This window comes from Sciurus carolinensis, chromosome X, assembly GCF_902686445.1.
Source record: "Sciurus carolinensis chromosome X, mSciCar1.2, whole genome shotgun sequence".
In the NCBI taxonomy this organism is placed as follows: domain Eukaryota; kingdom Metazoa; phylum Chordata; class Mammalia; order Rodentia; family Sciuridae; genus Sciurus; species Sciurus carolinensis.
The window spans coordinates 104143082-104155443 of NC_062232.1; the positions used below are offsets into that span (position 1 = coordinate 104143082).

Genomic DNA, 12362 nt, shown 5'->3' on the forward strand with positions numbered 1-12362 from the left:
GTAATTGTTTGTTACAGGCAGGGAACCTCGTGGCAGTGCACAGGTAGAATAAGTCTACAGAGGATACTGCTGATTAAGTCCTCTGGTATAAATAAAGGGCTGGATTTAAGGTACTCTTTGGTACAGAATGGATAGAAAATTTTTTAAATGTTAGAAATGTTTTCAAATCTATTAAGAATATTTTGACATTAGCTCATGTTTTATTTGATTTATTTTATTGAGCTCAGAATCCAATGTCTATTGATAATAAAACCCAGATTTGCCCTTGAGCATTTCAAGGTTGCAAGATGCCTAGTTTTCCTGTGAGGGTATTATAAATTCAACTTTCCCACCTGTTTGCCCTTACAGTAAATGGAATACCATTGTTTTACTGTTTGCAGCTAACGACGAAATTAAATTACCTATTTGGAACATTTTTATAATTTGGGATCACTGGTCAAACTTGTAGTAAAAGGTTGAATTCTTATCACGGGGTTATTTATTTATTTATTTGTTTTTTGTACCAGGGATTGAACTCAGGGGCACTTGACCACTTAGTCACATCCCCAGCCCTATTTTGTATTTCATTTAGAGACAGGGTCTCACTGAATTGCTTAGCGTCTTGCTTTTGCTGAAGCTGGCTTTGAACTCTCCATCCTCCTGCCTCAGCCTTTGGAGTCACTGGGATTACAGGCTTGTGCCACTGCACCTGGCAGGGTTATTTGGGTCTTGAATGAAAAAAATTTTTCATGTATGAGGATAAAACAAACGTGAGAAACTGGATAGAGCACATTAACATACACACACACGTACATATGCATATATATCTTGACTACATGTCCCACTATACACACAGAAATTGAATTGTTCTCTCACAAGATGACAGGAAGTGGTGCCACACTCAGTATTGAACAGAGAGTAAAAACAGTGATACATGAGACCTGAATTTTCCTTTCACCTCAGTTATTGAAAATCCATGTAAACTACTTCATTTGCTAAATCCTACTCACCTCAGAGGATTATTGAGGTATTAGAATTATATAACCTGTGCAGGCTGTATAGCCCATCTCGTAGAATTATATAACTTGAAGATAGTAACATTATTAAATATTTGATTACATTGATATTTAAAGATCTCTACAAGTGAGGGTGAATAGGGAAGGAAAATGGAGAAAGTCCTTATTTCTTTGAATAATTCTGCCAATGTAGGAATCCCTGCCTTTTTATTATTTATTATTATATTTTTGGTGCCAGAGATTGAACCCAGGGATGCTTAAACCCTGCACCACATCTCTAACCCTTCTGTTTTTGTTCTTTAAATTTTGAGACAGGGCTTTGCTAAGTTGCAGAGGCTGGCTTTGAATTTGCAATCCTCCTGCCTCAGCTTCCCAAGCTGCTGGGATTAAAGGCATGTGCCACTGCACCTGACTTCTTCTTTTTTAAATACTCTGAGAGTTTGGTGTGGTGTATATTTTGAAGAAAATCCCCAGGTGATGCTAATGTCAACCTCCTTTTGCTGACAGGTTATGAATCTTCACTGTATCTGTGTATATGTGTGTGTACACACAACTATATACATATATATGTTTATATGTACACATATGCACATATATACATATATGTACATATATATGTCCATACATGTGTATTACATATATATATAAATAAGAAATCAACAGAGCAATTTGAAGTGGTGTACATTTCAGCAAGGGATAGTTGGACTCTATCTGCCCCACTAGATGATTTTTTTATCAAGATGATTTTTTTCTTTTGGCCAATTTCCCCAGTGTCACTTGGAAATATCTTGTGAAAAACAGTGACAAATGGGGATTGTAATTGTTTATGGCATAGTGCCTTGGAAGAGTTGTTGTATTTTTTAGCCTATTATGAGTGACACCCCCTCTACCCCAAACATCCATTTTTTGCCAAATGTATTTGGGCACCCTGGTCTCCTAACTGTCCTTCCCCCACATTTTCTGCAATTTTTAATTTTCTTTCTATTGCTTAAAAAAGCATCAAAGGGATAGAGTAAAACCTTTGAAAATGTCATAGCCTAGAGGCATTTAAATTCACAGCAGCTACTCTTCTTTGTTTATTAAGTGGTCATTTGTGTCAGAGATCCTATTTGTATGAATAATAAAAATGAAGAGACATCTGACTAGGATTAGTGCCTTTTTGATTTCTGCACCTACATTTTCAAGATGATGTGGATTTTATTGTTCCCCATCAGGGAGTTACTTTTCCTATCTCAGGTGACCAGACTGACTTGAGAATGCAGTTTGGCGCATGAATAAACTGGGACACAGTGTTCGTTTGCAATTTTATTTTTTAAAAATGAAATATTCAAAGTACTTTTCTTTCAAATATCGACACATAATGTTTAACTTTAAATATTTACAGCATGTTGTTGTGATGCTCTTGTAGAAAAATGCATGCTTCTGGCCTGAAAGCCAGAGCAAAATGCAAAAGACCATTTAACTGCAGCCAGAGAACATGAACCTGTACAGTATCCAGTCACTTTTCAGCACAGGAGTGAGAGCAGGAATACAAAATTGGAACCTATTGTTTCCTAGCAACATGGCTCAGGCCATTATAACACAATTTTCAGTATGATTAGAACCTCTAACTGTTGTTATATAGAAACTGAAAATCTTGGCATACACTGTAAACATCTTTACTTTTCATGAGAAAGTAAGCAGCTAAAAAGAATATTTTTCTGACATAAAGGCTATACTTCTTTTTCACCTTCTCTCTTACTGATGCTTTTGCCAGAAGAATAGTAAAGATTTAGACATTGTCATGATTCATACAAGTAAAATATTTTTCAAGGACACAATCTGATATACTAACATGTATTTAAGAGGTTAAAGTCCACCACTAAATCTAAGGAAAGATTTTCAACTGCCAAACACACTTCCTTTGACAAATAATGTAAGGTGACAACTGCCAAGACAACATCCACAGCAAGTTTAACTAAGTATTTTCAGTTACTGTTTAGGAAGTAATTTCTTCTTACACATAGTTATATATTTGGTCCCCAATAGCTTTCACACAGAGGACACACTGAAATAATAGTCACTATTTTATGGTTGATTTTTTTGTTCTTGTTTTCTTTTTTTTTGTTTGTTTGTTTTGCTTTGCTTTTTTGTGTTTTGCTTTTTTTGTTTTGTTTTGTTTTCTTTGCAGAATAAAGAACCATACAGAAGGCTGTGGAAGAGCAGTCTGGGATCTGAAGTACTAGTCAGGTCAGCTATGTGTATGTGACTTCCTCTAAGAAAGCAAGAATGTTGCATCCAATCTGTAGCCTTATGTTTTCCCCCAAAGTTATATGTTCCAATCTCTCTGGATTTTTCTTTCAATATTTTACTACTGTATTTTGCTTCCATTACCACTGAACTCTATTAAATTGCCTTTAACATGAATACATCTTTATAAATGCAAAAACTTCGCCCTGACTCTCTCAGGTGATATTATAGTGGGGCCTGGTCTGTTTAAAAATATAGTTTGAAAAAAAGAAAGGGAAAAAGAGAGAAACAAAGAAAGAAGAAAAACCATGATGGAATGTCAGAAACTGTGTCAACAGTGATGAATAAGAAGTCTTATGAAAATTATAACTTAATTTTATACCTCTCTATGGAGGTTGTACATGAATTCCAAATTATACATTGTCAAGTTTTTATATATTTGGCTATGTTGTATATATATATATATTATATTATATATGTGTAGTCTATATATTATAAATCTTTTAGATAAATTGACAATAAATGACATGTTTATTTTATACATTATTTTGTTGGGTTAAAAATAAAATGTACTTATTTCTATGGTATGAGTTTTGTTGAAAGTTAGTGTGAACTGAGCTTTATTTCCCTTTTCTTTGGGAGTCATGCTTCAAATCAATAATGATTAGAATGATAACTAAAAGTAAACATACTTAAATATGTCTTAAACTGAACTTTTCAACTCATTTGGATCCCTATACTATAGTGCAAGAGTCAAAACAAAACAAAATAAATAACACAAATAAAATGGCCCTAACTTAGAAAAAGAAATGAGCATAGAGTATTCCCTGCCTCCAGTCCAGAATGTTCTTCACAGGAGAGTCCAACTACTGTGCTCTCACTTTAACTTACTTGAATGGTATGTGGCTATGCAGTGTTAGCCACCTGTCTTCTGGGTATGAGAAATCCATATATTTCTCTTAACAATGTTGTTATTTTTATCAGGAAATGCAACTGAATTATTCTTCCATTAATTTAAACTTCAAAGTACAAGTCAAAGAAGGCATTCTTTCTATTCAGTTGAATAGGAAGCAGTGTACTCAATATCTCTATATTCTTAAGAAATGCCAAAATGTTTCTCTTAGATTTACTACTCATTAGTGCTAATGTTTTGGTTTTTTTTTCTTTTCTCCCCAAAATTTTAGAGAACAGTAATAGTTCAAGGCAGTATTAAAACCACAGCAGTAAGTGATAAAAAGTGCATTTCCTGAATATAATACAAATACAACATTAAGAAACTAAAGGCACAAACTAACTAAATATGTATTACAAACTAGAAATGCACAGTTCAAGGTAATTACTATTAAGTAAAAGCTTCAAATACTTGTTTCTAATGAATATTTAAAGGAGTTTGAAAATGATACATCATCAGTGAATTGCAAAAACATGTAATCACTTAAAATATAAGCAAAATAGACTCTAATATTGACATCTTGGATTAGTGATAAAATACATCATCACATTTAAGAATGCACTCTTTATATACAGTTCACAAATTATTTTTCCATTGATTTAAAATAACATCAGAGGTTCTAGGAACTTAGAGTTTATTTTTAGGTTGGTGTGGAGGTATTCAAATTTTCTACAAGAGTGTGAGTCATTTTAGAATTCCATCCTGAAAAAATACTGCACCAATAAACAGGTCTGATTCAGGAAAAACCCAATAATATGATTTTAGTCTGGATTAGCAATATCTTGAGTTGGTGTGCTTCCAATTACAAAGAGATGAGTTCATCATGAAGTTTCTGTCTCTCTCTGTCTCAATACTTGTGTAAGAATGGAATAATCCCAGCCTGAAGGCTTTGAAAATGAAATATTTGAATATACCCTCACCTATTGTCTGCTGGGTTCCTTTCCTATTCCTTTTGGTCTCCTTTGTGTAATAAGAGGCAGACTCTTTAAAAACCTTAACATGAGCTGGGATTCGGACTTTGCATATTTTCAAAGAAACTGTCATCACAAAGCAAGGCAATGACCCCAAACTACATTTAGATAGTAGCTGGAAAGAATCCAAACAAACATTCTATCATAAATTCTCCTTTAGACATAGTAAATGTTCAGGCTCGGTGATAAAAGTGCAGAAGCTGGCTCAGGAAATTTTCTATAGGCCATACTGCGCTGTCATGTATTTTCATTTGTGGTAACTTACAATTACACAGCATTTTACAAACTGCCTTTGTGTCACTGGGCACAAATCTCCCAGCTTACCAAGAGGCTTCTTTTTACTGCAGGGGTTCATAGAGATTGAGAAACTGCAGCTGCTATTAACACTAATCCTGACCTTTCTCCAAATTTTAATGATCATGGAACAAATAACCCATCCTAGAAAATAGTTATTTTCATAGGCAGAAGAGAAGATTAAATAAAAATAAATGGGTAAAGACAGAGAACTAAAATAACCATATAAATTATGTTACTAAAAATTAGTCTGCCTCTCTATAATTAGTTGAAATGTTTTAGGTTGGAAAAGGTTCACTCAATTCGATTTTCTGAATATGGCTGGGAGAGGTTCAATACAGAATTGTACATTTGAAAGATAAATCTAAGTGAGATGAAACAATGTGGCATCAACTACTGTGATGTTTCTTTTGGTTTTCCCCTTGGTACTTCCCTTTTACTTTAGTACTAGGTCTATTTTTTAAGGTTGGCTCTTATGAATTTCTGCACTAGTAGTTAATGTATTTATGGGCGTCCCAGGCACATATGCCTGCTAAAGCCTCATTTTTTTGTACCAGAATCATACGTTTTAGTAAATTACCTTTCATGTGCACAAAACCATTGGATTAGTGTATAAATACTGAGTCACTAAAGTGAAACTATGACCAAAACACACCCTATATATAAATGAGAGATTCCTACCCAGGTTAATAAAAACTGTTTACATGACCCCAAAAGAGCTGGACAACTTGGTAAAAAATTGAGTCAAAACAGGTTATGTGAGCAAAGTCACATCGGCCAGCTGCTTTGGTATCATGTACACACAAGCAAATAGTGGCAATTCAGTCTGCTTACCCCACTCACAGGGAGGCATGGTAGACAGAATCCAGCCACCACACGCCAAAACACAGCACAACAACATGGCATTTACTTTAACAAGCAAGGAGGAATAATCAGGTAGGGAGGGAAATGGGTCCTGATCCTAGGAGATGGTGACTAAGGACATTTTACACTTCTTTTTAAGTTCCCTATAACAGATCTGGGAAATGTGAAAGGGTTGGCAGTCTTTGAGATGCAAGGTTCAGATACTATTGCACCACTTTTTCAAATAGCCAGCAAGTTCTGCCAACAGTTAAATATGAAACTTGGTGTCACAATCGAGATAGAGAACCTTGGGTTCTTTCTGTATAGTTGAACATATGCATGGCTTGACAAATTTTAAGTGGTGATTTCTGAAAACGTTTTTTAGCTATTTGAGTTCTGCTTGTGTTATTTTGAATACTGCCACACAAGAACTAAAAATCTCTGTCATTTCTTAAAGAGTTTAAACAAACAATATTAAAATACCATCTTCCGTCACATTGAAAGGCAGTTGGATATGTTTTTCCTCCATATTTACATATACAGAGTTCTGATCTAGAAAACCAATACAATAAACCATTTTATGTTTTAAAAACAGGCAGTCTTTGGTGACGCAAAGGCAGAGGTTTTTTTCGTTACCTCCTGCCTATTTCGCTCTGTCTCATAAAGTGAATATTGTTGGCACTGTCAGAAAGTTCTAAATACTGCTCAACGGACAAAACAAAATACCCATCATAACCTTGTACCCTCCCAGTGCTCAAAAGCTGCTGCTTTTCCCCCTCTGTCCATGCCCGAATCCCCTCTTCCCCTTCCTGCAGCCTTCTTTGTTCCTTAGTCCAGGCCTGAGCGACAGCGCGCTGTCTGGCAATCTCCAACACATGATTCTTTTCCTCTTCGACAGTTGTCCCGTATCGGATGTTGAAGCACAGGGCCCCATGTTGGAGCTGAATATCTGCAAACCGTCTAGTCCTCCCGTTCAACACCGAAGTCATCTGGGACACAGTGACATTGACACCATTCTCCAGAATTCGCCTCCCCCCAGTGTTACCAATGAGCACCAGGTCTTCCTCCAGAGACCCAAGCTTAATGAAGTAGTGAGTGTCCCTCCCCTCTATGGTAAAATGTAGGTTTTCCAGGTAATGAGCATTATTGAGAATGGCAGCAAGCCGACGGCTATCTTCATTGGCTACCCCTATAATATCAGCTGTTACTATGCCATCCTTGATGGCAAATTTTATACCTTTTCCGAAGACAGAAGGGACAGCCGCAAACCTTGGTTGTTTCCCTCCTTCAAGGCACCGTCCCTCATTGTACTGGGGAGTCATAGGAAGTTGGTCCAAGGAAATGAAATTCCTGAGCTGTTTCTGGAGCTCACACTGAATGCCCAGGATCATCTATGAAAGAAGAAGGCAGAGTATGACTGTATCAGGGTTAGACACCTGCCTTATGCTTGGTGATTGTCAACAGGAAAGGCTGCAGGGTTGCTTCTTTCTAATATGTTGGTAAGTCATTATTAAAAAACAAAACAAAAAAGAAACAACAACAACAAAAAAACAAGCCAAGTCTGGAATCTCTAACAGAGAAAGGGAAAAGACTAGTGATCCAATTACCTAGCATTCTTATATCTTGGTTGAGTTTAAGAATGTTAAAAAAAATATGTTCAAACTTGGTATCATAGAATTTTGGAGCTAGAATGCTTCCCCCAAACACACATATTTTATTTCCACCAATTTAATTGACACCGACTAGACGTTATTACTGCATGTAGAATAATACATTAGGCACAGTGAGGTATAAAGAAATGCATAAGACTTAGTTCCTGCTTTCAACAGCTTATGACCTTATAAACAACTATGGCAAAACAGCAAGACATTCACTGCTCTTTTTATATGTACTTTCAAAAAACCTTTTCATTTGGGCGATTTTCAAACATGCCAAGAAATGAAGAGAAAAGACTAATGAACCTCTAAGTATCAATTAGGAAGCTTCAGCAATTTTCAACATTTTGCTAAAATTTGTTACGAAGGATTTTTGAGGGATTTGGGATTTAGCTCAGTGGCAGAGTGCTTGCCTAGCATGCACAAGGCCCTGGGTTCGATCCTCAGCACTGGGAGGAAGAAAAGAAGAAGGACTTTTAATTATGAAGAGTATTCACATGTTATATGTATTTACAAAAAGGGAAAAGCCTTCAGTACCTCCTTAAAGTTTCCTTTCCTTTGTAACTTTTGACTTAAATTTCAAGTCCTTCTACCTAAATTTCAGTTTTATTTTATTAAAGACTTTTTTTTCAAACACAGGTATTCCTAGTTCCTTCTTTCTTTTATTTGTACCTCATATTCCTGATGAAATAACCTGCTGAATCTTGAATGCTTTTGATATTCCTATTTTTCAGACTTTATCCCTGTAATATTTATTTTTCTCATTTATTGTGCTTATATACTTTTTATTTATCAGAATAATTTTATTCTGTTATTCTTATGCTCTTAAGGCACCATCCTTTAAAATTATTTCACAGCCAGAAGTCTGATGTTTTCATGTCTCTTAGTGAACAATTTTCTCTGTACAGAATTCATATGCCCTTGGAAGCCCATTTCAGAATTTGAAAAGTTTGGTTCCTTTTTCCTCTTGTTTATCTTATTGCAGCAGACATCAAGTAACCTTTTAGTTTTTCATATTTCAAAAGCTCCAATTCCCTGGTCTTTTCGTCATGGAAGCCTCCTCCTAAATCATACACATTTTAGTGATTATTCAAAACTCAAAAATAAATAAGCAAAAATATGTAAATATATTACATGGTGTTAGATGTGCTTCTCTCTTTTTTTCCAGCTAAATAGAGAAGGTAAAACTTTTACTAACCTTTCCAGGATCCCACTCTTGAGTTTTTGTCTGAAGCTGTAGAAGCTCATAAGTTAATTCCAGATTTTCTAATTCTGGTTTGGGAAATCCAGGTAGTACATTGTGTAACTGGAAACCAAATAGCTCCAACCAACTTCCAATATCTGTAAGATACAACATTTAAAAGAAAACAACATTCACAAAGCTCATACTTTGAATCCTATATTGAAAACTTGAGGCATGCCCCTCCTGCCTTCAAAGTATTTAGAAAATGGGGAGGCAGGGATACAACTTCCCTGCGTGACTCACTTTAAAACAGATTATCTCTCTATATGGAAACCTTTTGACTTGTGGAGGATCCCAGAGATAGGCTCAGTTTACTGCATTGCAACTCTTAATGTGGTAGTGGCCTAAGACCACATGGACTGTGATATTAGAGATATTACATGCAACATAGTCCTGAATTTTTCTTTTATGAAATTACTCAGACAAATTTTTAAGAGGGAAACACAGAAACAGAAACAGTTTAAAGAGAAAAAATAGTGGGAGGCAAAAGCATCAAGTTTGAAGTTAACTGGTACATTTTGCTCACTCTAGAAAACTAAGGAAGAGAGTAAATGCACAATACTTGTGGGCTAACTGGCAGGAAGAGGAAACATTTACAAAGGCATTGAGATTATGTGATAAAATAAACAGCACTGAGTTATCTCGAGTTTAGCTTAAAGTTTTACACCATTCAAATACCTGTGGTATACTTTGCAACATCTTGAATTTTGCCAACTGGGTAGTTATTTTCAAAGGAGTAGAGGTTGAATGGTTTAGGAAGGAGGTTCAACTGTTTCCATATGTGATGATTAGGCGTGGTCCATCTACCAGCGACAACATCATAATCCCTTTGCCCCAGGTGCACTAATTTAGTAAGGAAATCATAGAGTCCTCCATGAAAACCTATGATGACCTGAAAGTCAGGGTAAGTGTCATGATAGATGTCACCATAAGGTGTGTACAGTATCTCCTTTATGACCTGACCTCGACTGCTGAACACAGCTAGTGGGGTACCTGTATTATCACAGGCTACATAATATTCTTCACCACTGCTTAACTCCATGGCAATAAGGTGACCTTGGAGATCATAATACAGAGATGTAATTTCCGAGCTTGTGTGGTTATACAGATGAGTAACTCTTATGGGGTTGGCAAGGTCTGCATAAAAGAATTGGAGGTGCTGCCCTAGGCTGGACTTACTGGCAACACGTCTCCCAAGCCCGTCATAGTAATACTGCACAGTCCAGCCAGAAACCTTATTGTAGGCTTTCTGCAGCAGACCATTAGAATTATATTCAAATATGTCATTTCCTCTCTGCCTCAGAAAGCCATCTTCATCCATTTTATACTGAATTTCTCCTAGTCTGGTGATGCGGTCTCGGAGGTCATATCGGAGAGGAGTGAGACGAGCACTATTCCCATGGCTCAGAAGGTTGATGTTTCCATTCAGATCATAACTATAACGCCACTGGGTTTTGTCATTTACAGAAACAGTTTGCAGTTGTCCATCAGCATCATATTCATAGAAATACCTAGTTATATTGGCGTCTACTCCCACCCTTATATCACATATTACCATACGGCCCATGTTGTCATATTGAATAGTCATCCAGTAGGCAATTGCCTTTAGGATTTCATATTGGACTTCAATGACCTGTCCATTGGCACTGAAGATCTTGGTGTGCTTCATCACTGTAGTAGTTATGACTTGATTTAAATCATAATTAATTACACTGAATTTTCCAAACTGCTCTGTTCTACCAGAGACATCAACATATCGGTACAGATCTATGGGCAAAGGGGTTTCATTGATCACAGCTTGCATGCTAGTGACACGGAAGTTGTTGTAACTGTAGTCAAATCGTGCATTCACAAGACCTTCTTCACTGAATCTGAAAATTTGACGTCCAATAAGAGGCCCTGTAGGAATAAAAATAATGAGAAAAAAAGTTGGTGATAGATGTAGAACAATCGGGTAGGTCTAGTGTTACTCAGTACTGACAATACTACATTCAAAATGAAATAGTATAGGCTGATCTATGATGTCTGAGGTCTGGGCATATCATCTCATATATATTCTTAACATGGTGATCACAATATATGGAAAAAAATACTGTATAGCATAGTTATAGAATGATTTAATTATAGACACTATAGAAGTAACAACATCCAGGAACCTGGGTGGTGAAACTGGTATCATGACTATGCATTCTTGCTATAATCGCTGATACAAATGCTTTCATTTCATTTAACCTTTCCTACAAAGTCAGAGGATTAGGTTTTCCCAATGTCCAGCATCAAAGTAACTGGATTCGGGCACGTTATAAACCCAAAGAATGAAATACATTAGAAAGTTGTGACTCTTGTCATCAACTGAGGCTTACAGAGGTTACCTAGGGTTTGAGCTAGTTTCACTGAGATTCATATCTTGCAGCTGCCTCTTTGGGAAGATTTGGTGGTGAGAAGGAACGGATATACAGTTAGACTAGGTACTTAGATCTCAACTTTCTTGAGAGCTGAAGGAAAGAAACAGAAATGTACTACATGTTTGTAAGGAATCCACTTTCGGGCAAACTATAAAACGTTTTAATTTTCAATGCAAGATAATTTGAAAAGTAGAGCAAGGTTTTTGAATTGAATGTGCATAGGATAACACTTCTATTTCCAAATGTGGCCAGCTAAAATTGTATAAAATACTGACATATGCATCACCACACTTTCATAACAAACCTGTTTGCCTATATCTGATTGTGCAGATGAATCCATCGTGCATCAGGTGTATTGTCTTGATCACTCCAGAAGACTCTTCATAAGTTAATGTGACCTGAGTGGTATCATAGAGAATCTCAGATAGCCTTGCTTGCTTGGTGTACTTGTATAAAACTCTGCGCCCTGTCCCCAGATGCAGAGTCTGTAGTAATCTGCCATCTCGACTATAGTCTTGGATGAAAGAAGTGCTGCTGTCTGGTGGGGTGTAGATGTTCCGGTAGTACCCCACTGAAAGCATGGTTTGTAAGCTGTGGCGCACCATGCTAGGCATGGTGACTGACAGCAGACAATCCGATTGGTCATACTCAAAGATGTAACGCCGCTGGCTATGTAAGAGAAGCATGACAGACTGAAACGAGACAAAGGCAATATAGCATAATATGTACCACTAAAGTTGAGATTAAAGGAAATATACACTCATCCATTCAACAC

At 36.4% G+C, this 12362-nt stretch overlaps 1 protein-coding gene across 2 annotated transcripts in view; it reads right to left on the bottom strand.

The window, feature by feature from the left end:
• Positions 1–3020: 3020 nt before the first annotated feature.
• The window catches only part of Tenm1 (teneurin transmembrane protein 1), a 741978-nt gene continuing 732636 nt past the window's right edge, over positions 3021–12362 (bottom strand). For both annotated transcript variants that reach the window (XM_047535396.1, XM_047535395.1), the window contains 4 exons: positions 11892–12279; positions 9861–11081; positions 9138–9280; positions 3021–7675 (listed from right to left, as the gene is read on the bottom strand). In XM_047535396.1, coding sequence (XP_047391352.1) covers positions 6917–7675; positions 9138–9280; positions 9861–11081; positions 11892–12279 — 2511 coding nt within the window. In that variant the 3' untranslated portion in view covers positions 3021–6916. The remainder of the gene's footprint in view (positions 7676–9137; positions 9281–9860; positions 11082–11891; positions 12280–12362) is intronic.